Genomic DNA, 19,809 nt, shown 5'->3' with positions numbered 1-19,809 from the left:
GACTGAAATCTTCGTTTAATTCACATTTAATTATTTTTTTCTCTTAAACACGTTTCATTTTGAGTTCATCTAACAGGAAAAGTTCAACAATCACATGTTAACGATTAATATTCATCATTAACACGGTTAGCATAACGGCTGGAAGCACGTTTAACACAAACACAGGAAGAGCTATTTATTGATGCTAAGCTAATCGCTGACTTTATTTAATGTTGAACTTTTCCTGAATTTATATCTGAGATGTTCGACACTCTGTGAGCCACAGACAGTTATCACAACACTGACCAAGCTGATCAATGACTCGAGGGCGGGGCTGAATCAACTGATTAATTATGCATTGATTAACAGTGTGATGTATTTTTTAACTGTACATTTAAAGTTAATATTGATGATGTGATGTAGCTCATACAGATAATTCATCTTTGATTTGAAACAATAAAAGCCCAGCTGCCTTTAAATCGGTCTGTTTATATACTTTTATTTTGGAAAATAAATCAATGAAGCAGGAATCTAAATCTGTTTGCAGACGATCAGAAAACAAAAGAAGCTTGTGTCACATCACGTCTAACCGGTCCAGCTGGATCTGGTCTGTCCGTCAGGTGACCTCCGTCAGGTGACCTCCGTCAGGTGACCTCCGTCAGGCAGGGAACTGAAGATCCAGCAGCGTGAAGTCCTGACTGATGGGGACGCTGTTTTCGTCACACAGGAAGTGGCTCCGGACAGTGACGATGAAGGTTTTTCTGGGGAGGGCGAGGAGCGTCTGCAGCCTCTCTGCTGCCGCCTGGATGAACTTCACCTGCGAACCCGGAGCTGAGAGGCCGCACAAAGTTATTAGCTAGCTGGTTAGTTACCTGGCTGACAGGAAGTCAGGCTGCGTCTCACCTGAGCTCCGGTGGAGTTTATCTGGTGGAGCTTCGAGGATCTTCTCCAGCGGGACAGGAGGAACCTGAACACACACCTGACTGCTGCCCCACCTACTCACTGTCAGCACACCTGGCCTAAAACACACACACACACACACACAGTGAAGTCCCGCCCACCAGCAAAGATCGCACCATGATTGGCTCTCACATGATGATGTCAGTCGTACCTGTAGTAGCGGCGTACGGCGGTGTGGGGCAGGCAGGGGTAACACGGGTCGTAGATGCCGTTGGCGTCGGTGTCGAGCTCAGCGGAGCAGCGACCGCAGCCGGTGTACGTGATGTCACCGCTCAGCGCCGCCAGGATACCGTCCAAGCGCGTGGAACTGTCCAGGACGGGCTGTGGTGCATTCTGGGAAGGTCGAGAATCCTGGAAGTGGAAGGCGGCGACCTCGACTCTGAGCTCCACGTCACCTGGACGAAGAGACATGTTACGAGAATTTTTAAGAAGAACCCTTAAACAAAGAGGACTGGATTCAAAATATCAAAGTTTAAGTTGAATTTAACAAGAAGGAGCGTTTAACAGTGCAACACACAGAGAGTTACAGAGAAAAGGTTCCCTGAGGAGCAATATCAACAGGTTCTAATTAGGGATGCAAATTATCGATTAATTAATTAATTGTTAGTTGATCGACCTTATCGGTCGATTAACGATTAACTGATAAGCAGCTTTTTTCCTGAGAACATTTCTCATGGTGTCTTTAACATAAAGCTAAATGTTGCTCATATACTGAATAAAAAACACGTTATATTCCTCTAATGTTTTATTGTACCAGTGTGGATACGGTACAGATACAACATTTAACCAAAATAAATTCTGCACAGAAAATTGAAATACATAAAAAAAATAACTGTGCAATGGCTCACCTGTTGCATGTGAAACATTAAGCAACATAAAATATTTTTTAAAGCTATACAATATGGGCTTAGCCTGCACAGTACGAAGCCTACATATCAGTATCTGGTAAAGTACTGAGATGAAAAACTTGAAACATGAGCAGCAGCACTTATAATCTGCCGTGTTCTGAGAAAGGTCACAGTGAGATCACCTGGAAACAGAAACATGTACTGAACACAGCTGCAATCATCCCTGAGGACGGGGACGATAAATTAGACGACCTCGATTAAACAATGTCCAGCAGAAATGTTGAGAGTGACGAGAGAGCTGAGCATTAGCATGTTAGCATTAGCATGTTAGCATCAGCATGTTAGCACCAGCATGTTAGCACCAGCATGTTAGCATTAGCATGTTAGCATCAACATGTTAGCATCAGCATGTTAGCACCAGCATGTTAGCATTAGCATGTTAGCATTAGCATGTTAGCATCAGCATGTTAGCACCAGCATGTTAGCATTAGCATGTTAGCATTAGCATGTTAGCATTAGCATGTTAGCATTAGCATGTTAGCATTAGCATGTTAGCATTTGCATGTTAGCATTTGCATGTTAGCATTAACATGTTAGCATTAACATGTCAGCATCAGCATGTTAGCATCAACATGTTAACATTAGCATGTTAACATTAACATGTTAGCATCAGCATGTTAGCATCAGCATGTTAGCATTAACATGTTAGCATCAGCATGTTAGCATCAACATGTTAGCACCAGCATGTTAGCATCAGCATGTTAGCACCAGCATGTTAGCATTAGCATGTTATCATTAGCATGTTAGCACCAGCATGTTAGCATTAACATGTTAGCATCAGCATGTTAGCATCAACATGTTAGCATCAGCATGTTAGCATCAGCATGTTAGCATCAACATGTTAGCATTAACATGTTAGCATCAGCATGTTAGCATCTGCATGTTAGCATCAACATGTTAGCATTAGCATGTTAGCATCAGCATGTTAGCATCAACATGTTAGCATCAGCATGTTAGCATCAGCATGTTAACATTAACATGTTAACATTAGCATGTTAGCATCAGCATGTTAACATTAACATGTTAACATTAGCATGTTAGCATCAACATGTTAGCATCAGCATGTTCGCATTAGCATGTTAACATCAGCATGTTAGCATCAGCATGTTAGCATCAGCATGTTAGCATTAGCATGTATTTAATTCTTAGTGGCTAATGCTAACTGCTAGCACGTCAGCTCGGCTGCAGGTGTTGAAGGTGTTATCTTCGTGAACTCGTAGAGCTGCTGAACTTAAACGTAGCACCGCAGAGTTTAACTGAGCGTCTCTGTCATCATTACTTAGTTTGAAATGCTTCATACTCCGGGTCTGTCGCCGCGTTACGTTCAGGTACGTTCAGGTGTGGCCTACATTAAACAAGGGCGCCCTCAACTGGCGACACCATGACATTTCACTGAAAAAACTCCTGTGGAAAATGGCCTAGATTCAGTTAACCCGATTACTCTCCTGTCCTTATAACACTAATTTATAATTGTCCCTCCCTACCAGCCTCAGTGAATCAGAGGCCAACTAAGGGAGGTATGCGAGACATACAAAGAACAGGACAGACACACTATCTGTATGAGTTAAGACATCTGCACCCCAGGATAATCCTAATTTTTATAACAAGACAGGTAGCTTTAGGGGCTTTTATTTTGAAGGAGCTGCAGACAGGAAGTCACACCCACCACTGTATTTCTGGGACAGCAGCGTGGCGAGGTCGAGCTCTACGCTGCTGCTGTTTCCTGTCTGACGTGGCCGTGGTTGGAGGAAGCTCTGCGCCCGGCGGTCGTCCGGCTCCAGAGGCCTGACGGAGCTCCAGGGGGTGGAGTGCAGCTCCGGGAGGTCAGAGGTCAAACCGCCAGTCACCAGGAGGACGCGGAAGTCCCACACGGCGCCTAAAGGAAGCAGGAAGTTAAGCAGTTCTCTGATTGGTGTATACGTCACGTTCAGGTGTTCGTACCTCGGTCTCGGTTGAAGCGAGGCAGCCACTCCACCGCTGCGCCCCACAGCAGCAGCGCCCCCTGCTGGCCACCCGGCTGCTCCACGGTCAGGACGGCCTTCAGCTGGACGGCCGACCGGCAGCGAGACTCGGCGTCGCTCCGCCACGCTGACAAACATGAAAACAAACAGGAGCTACACCTCTGCTACACCTCTAAGTACACCTCTGCTACACCTCTGCTACACCCCTAACTACACCTCTGCTACACCTCTACACCGATGACCCCGCTTTGATCACATGACACCTGTGACCCGCTCACCTGTGCTCATGTGTGTGTGTGTGACACGCAGCAGGGCGTGGACCAGCGTGTTGACCTTCAGTGACCTCAGGGCGGCGTAGGGGAGGCAGTTCAGGTCCTGAGGGGGGCGGAGCTTCAGTGAGACCAGCAGGGGGCGCCGCTCACGAAGGAAGCTGCACAGAGCATCGAGTGAGCGAGCGTTGACGTGCCGAGGAGGCTTCTGATTGGTCGCAGGCATCGTACCTGGCGGGCAGGTGGAGGCAGCGATCTGTCCCAGGTTGAGCAGTTTGCTGCTGAAGGTCGACTGCAGTACCGTCTCTCCTCGCCACCTGTCGTCATTCACCTGCAGACCTGATTGGACAACACGACAAACCTGCGTTCAGGTAATCCCGCCCACTATCACACCTGTGCACAGTGGGCGTGGTCTTTAGCTGTACTTCCTGTATTACCTGTGATGAGCAGAATGTCTCCAGGACTAACCGTCAACGCCCAGAACGCCGCTCGCCGCCACAGCACCACCTTCATCTCCACGCCTGATTGGTCCGTTACCACGATGGATGCCAGAGGAACGAAGGTTCCCGCCGTCGGCCCAGACTTCACCTTCAAACCGACCAATCACAACACATCAGGCTGAACGCAGACTAATTAGTAATTACTAAAACATTCTTTGTGACCATGACGCCTCTGCTCACCTTGACCTCCTTCAGGTGACTGGGGTGAACCACCGCCACCAGAACCGAGTACCTGACTCTGCGTTTGTCACACCTGGACAGCAGTGTGGTCGGACCTCTGAGCCCGGCAGCGGTGGCGGTGGCGGCTGACGCTTCAGTCGTTTGGTCCTCTGAGCTTCGAGCTCTCTTTGAATCAGGGGGTTTGGCGGGGGAGTCCTGGGCAGGCGTGGATACACGTCGCTCGGCCTCCTGGGAACAGAGGACGCCGTCTGTGGTAGCCTCGACCACGACACCGCCCTCCTCCACCCTTGGGGTCAGGCAGGGTTCACTGAAGAGCTCTGCAGACGCTCCGGGTGACAGCGTCACAGGGCTGAAGAGCTCTGGTGTGCTGGAGGACGCGGACGGAGGCGTTTGGGTGTGTCTGGGCGGGGTTTGAGGAGGTGGAGGCGGAGTTTTCTCAGGGCTGGTTGTTGATTGGATGCCACATCTGCCCCTCAGGATCAAAGCCTGACTCAGCGTCCAGGTGGTGAGGTACTGAGTCTGTGCGGACAGGTGTTCAGGTTCTGGTTCAGGTTCTGGTTCAGGTCCTGGCTGAGCTGCAGGGAAGCAGCTGTCCAGATACTCCTGCACTGAAGCCGAACACTGATCGTCATCTTCAGCTGCCACGTTTTCTCCGCTGGTTCGATTTCCAGCCTCGTCTGAAAAGTTTAAAGGTCCCATGAAACAGCTAGCGCTATGAGCTAACATCAGCGTCTACCTTCCAGTGAGCGCGGCCGAGTGCAACCTTAGCCTCGTGCTAACGTAACCTCATGCTAACGTAACCTCATGCTAACGTAACCTCATTCTAATGTAGCCTTGTGCTAACGTAACCTCATTCTAATGCAACCTCATGCTAACGTAACCTCATTCTAATGCAGCCTTATGCTAACGTAACCTCATTCTAATGTAACCTTGTGCTAACGTAACCTTGTGCTAACGTAACCTCACCTGGGAAACAGGTAGCAAAATTCAATTTGAAACTCAGTCTGATGAGTTATAAACAGAAAGTTTAGTTCCCACTTGTCCCTGAACGCCTCACCTGTTGCAGGCCTCAGTTGTCCGTCCTGCCAGGTGAGCTCCAGGTGTCTCCAGCCGGCAGGGAGACGCTCTTCACCCTCCACCCCAGCTTCAGACACCAAAGCTGGGCTGGAGGAGGGAGGAGGAGCCCCCAGGAAGACGTGGATCTTTGGACGGTCACACATGAAGTCTGCTGAGGAGAAAATGACGTGAGCTGCTGTTAGCTCAGTTTGGTAGCTCATGTCATGTACAATCACTTACGTTGTGGTTCTGGTCACGTTAACTAACGGTTAATATGAACTAACAGAACTTTAGTGTCTTTTGTGTTACATAACTTGATTTTACACAACAATGACTCGGCAGAAAAAGGCTCCATCACGTACACGGATGCAGATGTTGGTGAGTTTCACAGCTGGAAACAATCACCGGGCAGAGCAGCTGGCTCCACCAATCAGACGGCAGCATGGCGGGGAGGTGGCGGTCTGCAGCTGCAGGTCATTTAACATCATCGTTTAAACACAGCAAGACTGAGGAAGACTAAGGAAGACTAAGGAAGACTGAGGAAGACTGAAGAAGACTGAAGAAGACTGACCAAGACTGAGGAAGACTGAGGAAGACTAAGGAAGACTAAGGAAGACTGAAGAAGACTGACCAAGACTGAGGAAGACTGAGGAAGACTGAAGAAGACTGAGGAAGACTGAGGAAGACTGAGGAAGACTGAGGAAGACTGAGGAAGACTGAAGAAGACTGACCAAGACTGAGGAAGACTGAGGAAGACTGAAGAAGACTGAGGAAGACTGACGAAGACTGAAGAAGACTGAGGAAGACTGAGGAAGACTGAGGAAGACTGAGGAAGACTGAAGAAGACTGAGGAAGACTGAGGAAGACTGAGGAAGACTGACGAAGACTGAGGAAGACTGAGGAAGACTGAGGAAGACTGAGGAAGACTGAGGAAGACTGAGGAAGACTGAGGAAGACTGAGGAAGACTGAGGAAGACTGAGGAAGACTGAGGAAGACTGAGGAAGACTGAGGAAGACTGAGGAAGACTGAGGAAGACTGAGGAAGACTGAGGAAGACTGAGGAAGAATGAGGAAGACTGAGGAAGACTGACCAAGACTGAGGAAGACTGAGGAAGACTGAAGAAGACTGAAGAAGACTGACCAAGACTGAGGAAGACTGAGGAAGACTGAAGAAGACTGAGGAAGACTGAGGAAGACTGAAGAAGACTGAGGAAGACTGAGGAAGACTGAAGAAGACTGAGGAAGACTGAGGAAGACTGAGGAAGACTGACCAAGACTGAGGAAGACTGAGGAAGACTGAAGAAGACTGAGGAAGACTGAGGAAGACTGAAGAAGACTGAGGAAGACTGAGGAAGACTGAGGAAGACTGACCAAGACTGAGGAAGACTGAGGAAGACTGAAGAAGACTGAGGAAGACTGAGGAAGACTGAAGAAGACTGAAGAAGACTGAGGAAGACTGAGGAAGACTGAGGAAGACTGAGGAAGACTGAGGAAGACTGACCAAGACTGAGGAAGACTGACCAAGACTGAAGAAGACTGAGGAAGACTGAAGAAGACTGAGGAAGACTGAGGAAGACTGAAGAAGACTGAGGAAGACTGAGGAAGACTGAGGAAGACTGAGGAAGACTGAAGAAGACTGAGGAAGACTGACCAAGACTGAGGAAGACTGACCAAGACTGAAGAAGACTGAGGAAGACTGAAGAAGACTGAGGAAGACTGAGGAAGACTGAAGAAGACTGAGGAAGACTGAGGAAGACTGAGGAAGACTGAGGAAGACTGAGGAAGACTGAGGAAGACTGACCAAGACTGAGGAAGACTGACCAAGACTGAAGAAGACTGAGGAAGACTGAAGAAGACTGAGGAAGACTGAGGAAGACTGAAGAAGACTGAGGAAGACTGAGGAAGACTGAGGAAGACTGAGGAAGACTGACCAAGACTGAGGAAGACTGACCAAGACTGAAGAAGACTGAGGAAGACTGAAGAAGACTGAGGAAGACTGAGGAAGACTGAAGAAGACTGAGGAAGACTGAAGAAGACTGAGGAAGACTGAAGAAGACTGAAGAAGACTGAGGAAGACTGACCAAGACTGACCAAGACTGACCAAGACTGAAGAAGACTGAAGAAGACTGAGGAAGACTGATGAAGGTGACAGGTGAATGTTTCTTTGGGCTCCTGTTCAGGAGACGTATGTAACATTTTACGGCACTAAATCATAAAAATACAAACTTTTCCGTCATATTTAAGATGTGAAGATAAACAAACAGTATACGAACACTTGGTATCACATGACTGTAAGGTCACATGACGACAGCTGAGTTATCTCCATGGCGACAGAGCGACCTGTCTTTGTTGCTATAATGAACAGGTTGACCTCTGGAGGGCGCTGCAGACTACTGATGAGTCATCATCATGCAGGTGATCATACCTGTCCAACCTGCTGCTGTCTGTCCACACCTGAGCAGCTTCAGGTACAATGAAATGTTTCTACTGCAATACTCAACATAAAGTACTTTTACTGGAAATTACAGTTACAGGTATTTTCCCCGATATTTACAGGTATTTTCCCTGATATATTCTACAGGTATTTTCCCTGATATTTTACAAGTATTTTCCCTTATGTTTTACAGGTATTTCCCCCAATATTTACAGGTATTTTCTCTGATATTCTACAGGTATTTTCCCCGATATTTTACAAGTATTTTCTCTGATATTCTACAGGTATTTTCCCCGATATTTTACAAGTATTTCCCCCAATATTTACAGGTATTTTCCCTGATATTTTACAGGTATTTTCCCTGACATTCTACAAGTATTTCCCCCAATATTTACAGGTATTTTCCCTGATATTTTACAGGTATTTTCCCTGACATTCTACAAGTATTTTCCCTGATATTTTACATGTATTTTCCTTGATATTTTACAGGTATTTTCCCTGATATTTTACAAGTATTTTCCCTGATATTTTACAAGTATTTTCCCTGATATTTTACAAGTATTTTCCCTGATATTTTACAAGTATTTTCCCTGATATTTTACAAGTATTTTCCCTGATATTTTACAAGTATTTTCCCTGATATTTTACAAGTATTTTCCCTAATATTTTACAGGTATTTTCCCTAATATTTTACAAGTATTTTCCCTGATATTTTACAAGTATTTCCCTGATATTTTACAGGTATTTCCCTGATATTTTACAGGTATTTTCCCTAATATTTTACAGGTATTTTCCCTGATATTTTACAAGTATTTCCCTGATATTTTACAGGTATTTTCCCTAATATTTTACAGGTATTTTCCCTGATATTTTACAGGTATTTTCCCTAATATTTTACAAGTATTTTCCCTGATATTTTACAAGTATTTCCCTGATATTTTACAGGTATTTCCCTGATATTTTACAGGTATTTTCCCTAATATTTTACAGGTATTTTCCCTGATATTTTACAAGTATTTTCCCTGATATTTTACAAGTATTTTCCCTGATATTCTACAAGTATTCTTTCTCTGACATTAAGACACAGCAGGTCCTAGGTCTCTCTCTCTCTCTCTGTGACCCCCCTCAGGCTGCCCCCCTCCCTCCTCCATCAGTCATGTGACCTCAGCTTTGGTTACTGGCTGACCTTCACCTGCCGCCGTCACTCATCTGGACAAACTGAGACGTGACGGACGAGACGAGAGCTGCTCCATCAGCTGGACGCCGTGTTCAGGTCCAGACCCTGACCATGACGGGCTCATGGTCCACCTGAGCCGGTTCTGTTTGACCCGTTCACACCTGTAACTGAACTCAAACTGACCCCTGACAGCACCCCCTGCAGGCCTCCGTAGATCTGAATGATGATTTTAATACATAAATAATAAAATCTAATAAATGATGATAAATAATGATTTAATAATAATGACGATGATTTAATGACCGACGGCTAAAATTAGAGAAGAAACTTAAAACCTTCAACACACACACACACACAATTCATTATTTTTTATTAATTATTTAAATTTAAACACAAAAACAACTCATTTTAATTCAATCACTAAGAAACTCTTTAACTTTTTCTGTTGAATCTTTCTGTCCTGACATGTTTTTAATACTTTGATCACCTGTAGTCCAAAATAAAACAAAAATAAATAAATAAGTATACTAAAGTACTGTCTTACTGGATAAATTGTCTGTAACAGAGTAAATAAAGTGTTTTATTTTGACAGAACTTCAAAATATCGATGCATGCTTTTATTTTGAAAGTTGTAACCGGAAGTTATCTTAAACGATCGTAAAATTATGAAAAATGTGTCAAATAATTAAAAATGAACGTTTGAGTGACAATCTTCACTCCCTCCATCTTTGTTGTCACTCAGAGAAACTTCCCGCGCTCAAACTTTTTTAACTTTTTAAACTTTTTTAACGGTTTTTAGGCGCGAAATGTTTTTTTCGTGCTAACGGTTCAAGCTAGCCGCTGACGTCACCGTGCCCACACGGTCTCGTGCCGGTTCGGTCCGTTTAAATACCGCCATCTGCACGCGCACACGCAGCCCACGTGCGCACGCGGGGCTGGCTCACAGGAAGGAGGAGCCGCTGCGGGACAACTGTTCGGATCCCCGCACCCTGCTGCTCCACTCCGGCTCGCACACCTCCACCGGGACGGTAAACTTCACCAAAGCCCGAAAATGTACCGGTACTTCGGAGAGCTACTCACCCGGGGAGCAGGCAGCGTCCTGGCCTCGGGCTGCTCCGCTGCTGACTCGGCTCTACCGGCGACCGCCGCGTCCCTGCTGCGCTACCGCTGCTACAGCCAGGCCGTGGACCGGGACGACGACCCGAACTTCTTCACCATGGTGGAGGGGTTCTTCGACCGAGGAGCCGCTATCGTGGAGGACCAGCTGGTGGAGAGCCTGAAGACCCGGGAGAGCGCCGAGCAGAAGAGGAAGCGAGTCCGCGGGATCCTGCGGATCATCAAGCCGTGTAACCACGTCCTGAGCGTCAGCTTCCCCATCAAGAAGGACAGCGGCGAGTGGGAGGTGATCGAGGGCTACCGGGCTCAGCACAGCCAGCACAGGACGCCCTGCAAGGGAGGTGAGACCGCGCCGGGACCGGGAGTACAGCCCGACCAATAATAGTATTATAGGAAAGTAACTTTTACTCAGATACACGTACTTTCACTGCATGTAGCTGACAGTACTGCAGTACTTTAAAGGTCCTCTGTGTAACGTTCAGAAACTCGTCAACAGCGACACCTGTGGCCGCTCACTGAACTGCAGTTAGCTTCCTGTAGCTCGCCTCAGACTGAACACGTTACCGTAACGTTAAGTGACGGACATGAGACTATAACGTTACAGTAACGTTACTGTAACGTTACTGTAACGTTACTGTAACAGACACGAGTGAACACACATTACTGTAACGTTGACATAACGTTGACATAACGTTACCGTAATGTTAAGTGACGGACATGAGACTATAACGTTACTGTAACGTTTAAGTAATGTTACTGTAACGTCACTGTAACAGACACGAGTGAACACACATTACTGTAACGTTGACATAACGTTACCGTAATGTTAAGTGACGGACACGAGACTGTAACATTACTGTAACATTACTGTAACGTTACAGTAACGTTACAGTAATGTTACAGTAACGTTACAGTAACGTTACAGTAACGGACACGAGACTGAACACACGTTACTGTAACGTTACTGTAACGTTATAGTCTCATGTCCGTCACTTAACATTACTGTAACGTTACTGTAACGAGTGTTCACGTTACAGTAACGTTACAGTAATGTTAAGATTTTATTCGGGGCAGTAGCTCAATGATGCTAACTAGCCAACCCCAGCTTAGCTTCGGTTACAATTAGCACGTTAGCTCCTGTTAACGTCATCACATCATAGCAATGCATCGTTAGCCTGCGAGCTAACACTAGCCAGTTAAAACCACAATATGACAATATGAGGAATGTTAGCATTAGCTTAGCATTAGCTTAGCATTAGCATTGCTGGTTGTCGCTGTAACGTTGACGTTAGCTGAGTCCAAGCTGTTGTGTAGCTGTGTGTGTGTTACATGTTGTGTAGCTGTGTGTGTGTGTTGCATGTTGTGTAGCTGTGTGTGTGTGTTACATGTTGTGTAGCTGTGTGTGTGTGTGTGTGTGTGTGTGTGTTACATGTTGTGTAGCTGTGTGCGTGTTGTTAACAGCTGTGTACATGATGGACGGGGCGTAATGCAGGTTTCATGTGTTTTGAGGTGGTGAGACTTCCTCCCCTGACAGGAATGTCGACAGTCTGGTCGGGTGTGTGTGTGCGTGTCAGACCACAGGTGTGTTAACATCAGTGTAGAGTACAGTCGGTGTGTTTAAAGTATCAAATTGTGTCTGTTGTTCTCTCTGATCTCTTTGGACGGTTGGGACTTGTGGTTTTGATGTCTCGAACTCCGTTTCCCATGATGCAGTCTGTTGTCCTGCAGAGGACTGACTGCATCATATTTTATTATTCATTTATATTTCTATGTGTGTCTATGCGGCCCGGTCCAAACTGATCTCATATCAGCGCTGCAGACAGTTTGCTCGAGAGCAGCGACAGGATGTTTCCAGGAAACCTCCAGGAAACCTCCAGGAAACTGCTAGGCAACAATTTACAGCAATTTGTCAGCAGAAATCTGATCCAAGTTGAACCAATCAGGCGGCGGTGTTCTCTGCAGGAAAAGAAGAAAACTGGCTCCAGGTCAGCCTGCTGAGGTCGACGCCGAGCTTTGGATCAGACCTGAGACCAGCAGACGGGCTTCACACTGATCACTGAAGTGTTTGTTCCTCCTGTTGTTTTTTTGTTGTCTGAGCGTTGCTGCAGCGTTGTGGTTTCGACCCGCCCATCAGTCCGGATGGAGCTGGTTCTGTTTGAGGCTCAGAGCTGCAGTAATGACTAACTGTGTTTGTTCTGCTGGAGGTGAGTGTCCATCAGGTAACTGATCCTGGTCAAGTCTTCACAGTCTATGAGACTAAACTCTGTCTGCAGCTCTCAGCTTATTGGTTCACACTAAAGTCATCATGTATAAAGTTTAATGTGGGAACAGCCTCAGTGATGTGCTGATCACCTGGTCAGCACAGGTGAGTTCATTCATGTTGGAGGTTACCTGAGGCTGTTTTCAGGTGTGTCAGACAAAAGCTGCTTTCATCGGGTTCCTTTTAGTCAAACAAATTCAAATGAGGTTGCGACAGCAACATGAAGAAGGGTTCATCTCACTGAAAGACTAAAGATGAAACTCGTTTGAGCTCAACAGACAGATTAGATTTGTTCACTGAGTTCAAGTCAAACAGTTAAAATATTTAAATCAAATAAGAATCAAGTCAGAAGAGTCGACCTGACTCCAGTTTAAAAGAGTTATGTCGAGTTCAAAAGAGTTTAATCAAGTTCTAAAAGAGTTTTAATCGGGTTCTAAAAGAGTTAAATCAAGTTCTAAAAGAGTTTGATCGAGTTCTAAAAGAGTTTGATCGAGTTTAATTGAGTTCTAAAAGAGTTCTGAAAGAGTTTGGTCGAGTTCTAAAAGAGTTTGCTCGAGTTCTGAAAGAGTTTGGTCAAATTCTAAAAGAGTTTGATCGAGTTCTAAAAGTTTGAGTTCTAAAAGAGTTTGGTTGAATTCTAAAAGAGTGGTCGAATTCTAAAAGTTTAATTGAGTTTAATGAAGTTCTAAAAGAGTTTGATCAAGTTTGATCGAGTTCTAAAAGAGTTTGATCGAGTTCTAAAAGAGTTTGGTCGAGTTCTAAAAGAGTTTGATCGAGTTTCATCAAGTTCTAAAAGAGTTTAATCGAGTTCTAAAAGAGTTTAATCAAGACTTTTAAAAGACTTTATTTTTCAACGTCTGAACTGTCGACAGTAAACTAAACAGCTATGGGTCATTGAAAGTCCTTGAATTTATATATTTTGATCCGTGTCTTGAAATCTATCGTGTTGGGCCCTTGAATTTAAGGAAATTGTCCCTGGAAAGTCCTTGAATTTGGTATTTAAAGACGTGTGTACCCTGTTTGGCTCCAGTAAAGCTGCAGTTAAAACTTGATTTGTGGGAGAGTATCAGAACATTTCTACTCGGTGGTGTGTGTACTTAGTTACTTCGTCGTGTGATGTTTGAAGTTCAGTGGAGCGTCTGCAGCTTGAAGGTGTGTCTCTAACGGGTTATTAAAGTTATTAAAGTGTGTTTGAGCTGCTGCTTTAACGATGACCACACCCAGACGGAGGCCAGCTCTGCCACCTCTCTTCTTCTTCTCTTGTTTGTACTTCCTGTTTCCTCCTCGGATGAACTGAGCTGAACTTTCCCGCCTTTCTCTGCGTTTGCTGTTTTTTCCGCTCGTCTGTCAGAACGGTGGCCATTTTGTAGAGCTGCGTTTACACTGATGTGCAAGAACAGACCTGCACGAAGAGAAGTGAAACATTCAGACAGGACGACAGCAGACCCAGCAGCAGCTGATATCACTGACTGGTGTGTGTTCAGGTGTTTCGAGTCTCTCACAGGTGTGTTTTTGTGTCTCAGGTATCCGTTACAGCACAGACGTCTCTGTGGACGAGGTGAAAGCTCTGGCGTCACTGATGACCTACAAATGTGCCGTCGTCGGTGAGTCCCTGCAAACACACACGAAACACTGAGTCGCATACGACGCTCAGATTACCCAGTTTAAACACGTTAGTTAAATAGAGTTCGATGGACGGGGATCAGACTCGTCACTCTGTGGTCTGATTTGTTTCAGATGTGCCGTTTGGTGGAGCCAAAGCTGGAGTGAAGGTCAACCCAAGAAATTACTCTGTAAGTTTAAATGCTTGTTTGTCTGAAATCATCTTCAAAATATGTCACGATTGACTGTGTTTGTGACATGTTTCACATTTTAATCACACTGAAGCTTCCTTAACGTCCACATGAGCGACCCAGTCCAAGTCCAGTCCAAGTCTGGCTCTGTCTGAAGCTCTGAACTCTCTGACTGACATGACTGACACTCTACCTGATGTTTTTATTTTTTATTTCAGGACACTGAGCTAGAGAAAATCACCAGGAGATTCACTATCGAGCTCGCCAAGAAAGGCTTCATCGGTAACTGACTTTAAAGGAATAGTTCTGGTTAACTTTGTGTAGCTCTCTGAGGTTCTGATCCAGAGTCGGTGTGGTACAGAAGGTAGATGACGACGTCAGGTGGTTTTGATCTCCCTCTCCAAAGACTTCATTCACAAAGTCATTTAACCTCACAGATCTTTTCTTTAGTTGAGATCCAAACTAACATGTTGAAGTCACGCAGAAACACAAACTAACAGATCGAGGCAGCGTCGGACCAGAAACACTCGTCGTCCTCTGTCAGGTAAAACTAGTATTTTTGTGAAGGGGGTCTGCTGGCTCCAGTTTCCACATCTGACGTCAACATAAAGCGCTAAAAATATATTAAATATACTGTAAACTTACACTGATATTAATTCATCTACAAACTGAGGGCATGCCGGCCACTGTGTACTGAAGTTTACACACTGACTCTGAATCAGAACCTCAACAACCACGTAACAAACTAACCCTTTACGAAACTCACCCTGGCTTTGAAGTCACCTGAATCATGTTATGAGTGACATTTATAAAGAAACACAAAGATTTGATGACCTTCAGTCTACAGTCAGTTGGTGTCACTGAGGTCTCTTTGGTGTCGTTACGGTTCTGCAGGGCCCGGTATCGATGTTCCAGCTCCCGACATGAGCACCGGGGAGAGGGAGATGTCCTGGATCGCCGACACCTTCGCCACGACCATGGGACACTATGTGAGTCTGACTGTGATTTACAATCGAACAGGTGAAAACCGACAAGAGAATGTATTTGTAATAACGTCGAGGTTTGGACTGGTATTACTCGCCAACCTTTAGATCTCAAAAATAGGAAACCAAACCGAGAAACGAGTTTCTTTAAATCATCCGTCCGAGCTCTCGTTATCCAGGGTTGGGTGGCGGTGGCAGCAGGTTTAGCAGGACGTTACAGCTCCTCCTGCAGGTTCCCGAGGTGTTCCCAGGCCGAATGGGCTATGTAGTCCCTCCAGCAGGTTCTGGGTTTGTCACAGTCTCCTGGCTCTGTCTCCTGGTCCATCTTGCGCTCCGTCTTCCCATCACTCCTTCACTTGAGGCAACTCCGGTTAATTTATCCCTGAGGACTCGACGTCCATGATGTCCAAACCTAGTCTGATACGTGGACTCGTCAGTCAGTCTCAGATGTTCTGGTCCAGAGATGTGGGCGGTGTTTCTGGTTGATATCTGTCTTTCTCTTCGCATAGTTGAGTCTGAACTTCATCTGTAGACATGGCGCTGCCTTATAGGTCGGAGGTCACGGACGTTCACTGTTGGTTTGAGGTAAACGCTGAAGGTCGATCTTTGACGGTTGTTCACACTTGGACTTTGGATCCATTGTTGTACCGCAGTGAAGTAAGAACTCCGAGGCTCGTGGCGCTGTAGTCTGAGGTCCAGACCTCGGTAAAATCTTCTTGCTTCACACATGAAATCACATCTGTTGTTGTTGTTGTTGTTGTTGTTGTTTGTCGGCAGACTGACCCACGTGTCCTTCTGATTCGGGGACCAGTGTCTAAGGTAAAATGCCTCTTTAAATCGGGTTCAGGTTCTGGTCTTTCGGCTGGTTAAGGAGTGCTGGTCTAAACTTCTCTGGCTTGGTAAGGCTTGTCTTGGTCTCTGCTGGTACCTGGGACAAAGGAAGGAGGGTTCTGTCCGTCTTTACCTGTCCTGGTTCAGGTTCTGGCTCAGAAGTTAATGTTGCGTTCAGGTGCTCTTCATTAACTCGTTAAGTTTGAAGTTTCCAGGTTTTCCTGCCAAACTGGGACCAGTTCAATGATCAGGAAACAAAATATTTATTAAGAACTACAGACTTCTGTCCGAGAGCTTTAACCACGCTGTAGATATTTTAGAAAACAAGACAGTCGAAGGGTTTCCCGTCCACAATGTCTTGTCGGTTGGCAGGTATGTTCTCAGTTTGAGGCGGGAAGAACTTGTTCAAAAAGTTTGATGCTCTACAAAAAGTCAGAGGATTAATAAAGTTTTTAAAATTCATCCTAAAACATGAATGTTGACATCTGTTCAATCGTTGTTGAGATGTTTGGACCAAAGTGACGGACCGCCTGAAACGATGCTCGTTTGTGGATTTTCCAGCGTTTCTTTGTGTTTCTAACCTTTTAAACATTAAAAAAAAGTTTTATATGAATATACTCTAATGTTTCTTGTTTGTTTCCTTCAGGACATCAATGCTCACGCCTGCGTCACCGGGAAACCCATCAGTCAGGGAGGCATCCACGGTCGCATCTCTGCCACCGGTCGAGGAGTTTTCCATGGCATCGAGAACTTCATCAACGAGGCGGCCTACATGAGCCAGCTCGGGATGTGTCCCGGCTTCCAGGACAAGACCTTCGTCATCCAGGTACGACCGAACACAGACCTCTGAAGCCAGCTGCCTGAGCCAGCACTAACTATAAGCTCCATCAAAAAGGAAAGTCTTCAGTCTACTCTTAAAGGTGTTGTCTGCCTCCTGAACCCAGCAGCAGCGTCTGACCGACACCCAGACAGGAAGCTGAGAGCTCAGCTCTGACATGTCAAACAGTCTGCAGACGAGTGGCGGGTCGGTTAACGCGCCCTCTGTTTTGTCTGCAGGGTTTCGGTAACGTCGGCCTCCACTCGATGCGTTACCTTCATCGTTTTGGAGCGAAGTGTGTCGGCGTCGGAGAAATGGACGGAAACATCTGGAACCCCAACGGCATCGACCCCAAAGAGCTGGAGGACTACAAACTGGTGAGTAGATACAAAGGGACACTCTGCCACCTGCTGGCTCCACAGTATTACTGCGGCTGTGGGTCACCTCTGCTTCCCGTCTCAGGCTAACGGGACGATCGTGGGATTCCCGAACTCGACGCCGTATGAAGGAAACATCCTGGAGGCCGACTGCGACATCTTGATCCCTGCCGCCAGCGAGAAACAGCTGACCAAGAGCAACGCCCACAAGATCAAGGCCAAGGTAACACACACACACACACACACACACACACAGTTTTCCCATGATACCTCAGGGATCTGACCTGCTGTCTGTCACAGATCATTGCTGAGGGAGCGAACGGTCCGACCACGCCTGAAGCCGACAGAATCTTCCTGGAGAGAAACATCATGGTGATCCCGGTCAGTGATGACATCACAGACGGTTTATTCTGCTTCCTCCTCTCCTTGTCTCCTTGTCTCCTCATTTCCTTGCCTCCTCTGTCCTCAGGACATGTACCTGAACGCAGGTGGAGTGACAGTGTCGTATTTCGAGTGGCTGAAGAATCTGAACCACGTCAGTTACGGCCGACTCACCTTCAAATACGAGAGAGACTCCAACTACCACCTGCTGAGTGAGTCACGGTTACATCATTACGTCATCCCTCCTTCTCTTGTCTCCTTCCTCCCTTCTCACCTCCTTCTCTTGTCTCCTTCCTCCCTTCTCACCTCCTTCTCTTGTCTCCTTCCTCCCTTCTCACCTCCTCTCGTCCTCTCCTCAGTGTCGGTTCAGGAGAGTTTAGAGAGGAAGTTTGGAAAACATGGAGGAGCAATCCCGATCGTCCCGACATCCGAGTTCCAGGCCAGAATCTCTGTAAGTGACAAAAACTACAACTGGACTACAACTTCTTCTTCTTCTTCTTCTGTGTTTAACTCTTCTTCTGGTTTTAGGGAGCGTCTGAGAAAGACATCGTTCACTCCGGTCTGGCCTTCACCATGGAGCGTTCTGCAAGGGTAACTCTAACGTTATTTTAATGTTTGTACCATCAAACCTGGACGTAGTCTCCGTGACGTCCCCGCAGACTGTCTAAAACCTGGACGTAGTCTCTGTGACTAACTGTCTCCTCTTGTCTTGCAGCAAATCATGAGGACAGCCAATAAGTACAATCTTGGTTTGGACCTGAGGACGGCGGCGTACGTCAACGCCATTGAGAAAGTGTTCCAGGTTTACAACGAGGCCGGGCTCATCTTCACATAGAGACCCTGTCTGTCTGTCTGTTACCCTGTCTGTTTGTTACCCTGTCTGTCTGTCTGTTACCTGTCTGTCTGTTACCCTGTCTGTTTGTTACCCTGTCTGTCTGTCTGTTACCTGTCTGTCTGTTACCCTGTCTGTTTGTTACCCTGTCTGTCTGTCTGTTACCTGTCTGTCTGTTACCCTGTCTGTTTGTTACCCTGTCTGTCTGTCTGTTACCTGTCTGTCTGTCTGTTACTCTGTCTGTCTGTTACCTGTCTGTCTGTCTGTTACTCTGTCTGTCTGTTACCCTGTCTGTCTGTCTGTTGTCTGTCTGTCTGTCTGTTACCTGTCTGTCTGTTACCTGTCTGTCTGTTACCTGTCTCTTCTCCACTCTTCAAACAGTTTACAGTTTATCACAGCAGAACGAAGAGTCTGAATCTGTTTCATTCCGTCACCTCATCTGTTTACGTCTTCCTCCTCTTCCTCCTCCTCTTCCCCCTCCTCCTCCTCTTCCTCCTCCTCCTCCTCCCCCTCTGGAGATATCATATCTTCGTTCTGCTGATAAACTGTAAACTGTTTGAAGAGATGGAGAAAGAGGACAGTAACAGACAGACAGAGTTAAGACAGACCGAACAGACCCCAGGGTAACAGTACAGGACACGGTAACAGACAGACAGAACAGGCGTACCACGAAGGACAGACAGGGTAACAGACAGAAGACAGGTAGACCACAACAACAGACAGACAGAGTAACAGACAACAACAGGTAACAGACATACAGGTACCAGACAGAACAGACAGTGTAACAGACGACATACAGGTAACAGACAGACAGAGTAAACAGACAGACAGACAGGTAAAAGACATACAGACAGGACAGACAGACAGTAGTAACAGACAGAACAGACATGTTAACAGACAGACAGGTAATTGGTAACAGTACAGACATACGGGTATCTCTGTCTGAAGATGAGCAACGGCCTTACGTGTAAACCTGAACCACTTTCTCAATGGCA

General features: G+C 46.2%; 2 protein-coding genes and 1 long non-coding RNA gene across 8 annotated transcripts; 1 reads left to right on the top strand and 2 right to left on the bottom strand.

Moving 5' to 3' along the window:
* Window positions 1-10: 10 nt before the first annotated feature.
* Window positions 11-10,643, bottom strand: shld2 (shieldin complex subunit 2). 6 transcript variants are annotated; one of them, XM_027282357.1, is made up of 11 exons: window positions 10,505-10,643; window positions 6,176-6,280; window positions 5,815-5,985; window positions 4,758-5,434; window positions 4,515-4,665; window positions 4,087-4,416; window positions 3,789-3,935; window positions 3,514-3,723; window positions 1,091-1,334; window positions 883-998; window positions 11-810 (listed from the first exon to the last, which is right to left on the bottom strand). In XM_027282357.1, exons 2-11 carry the CDS (start codon window positions 6,255-6,257, stop codon window positions 638-640), a joined length of 2,301 nt encoding a protein of 766 aa, XP_027138158.1. In that variant the 5' UTR covers window positions 6,258-6,280; window positions 10,505-10,643; the 3' UTR covers window positions 11-637. The 6 variants fall into 6 exon arrangements, with proteins under 6 accessions (XP_027138158.1, XP_027138159.1, XP_027138162.1 ...); XM_027282358.1 differs by having other exon boundaries at window positions 5,815-5,982; XM_027282361.1 differs by lacking the exon at window positions 3,789-3,935.
* Window positions 10,476-18,841, top strand: LOC104936703 (glutamate dehydrogenase, mitochondrial). Its single transcript, XM_010752781.3, has 13 exons — window positions 10,476-10,881; window positions 14,324-14,404; window positions 14,538-14,593; window positions 14,812-14,875; window positions 15,488-15,582; window positions 17,054-17,233; window positions 17,464-17,601; window positions 17,687-17,824; window positions 17,902-17,982; window positions 18,071-18,194; window positions 18,342-18,433; window positions 18,511-18,573; window positions 18,698-18,841. Exons 1-13 carry the CDS (start codon window positions 10,476-10,478, stop codon window positions 18,815-18,817), a joined length of 1,638 nt encoding a protein of 545 aa, XP_010751083.1. The 3' UTR covers window positions 18,818-18,841.
* LOC113746488 (uncharacterized) lies at window positions 18,740-19,322 on the bottom strand. The gene is made up of 3 exons (XR_003462915.1): window positions 19,140-19,322; window positions 18,980-19,034; window positions 18,740-18,846 (listed from the first exon to the last, which is right to left on the bottom strand). It is a non-coding gene; the product is annotated as an uncharacterized LOC113746488 (long non-coding RNA).
* Window positions 19,323-19,809: the final 487 nt, after the last annotated feature.

Source organism: Larimichthys crocea, chromosome X (genome assembly GCF_000972845.2).
Source record: "Larimichthys crocea isolate SSNF chromosome X, L_crocea_2.0, whole genome shotgun sequence".
Taxonomy (NCBI): Eukaryota; Metazoa; Chordata; class Actinopteri; family Sciaenidae; genus Larimichthys; species Larimichthys crocea.
The sequence above is the reverse complement of the archived record's forward strand: the minus strand, read 5'-3'. Positions and strand labels throughout refer to the sequence as shown.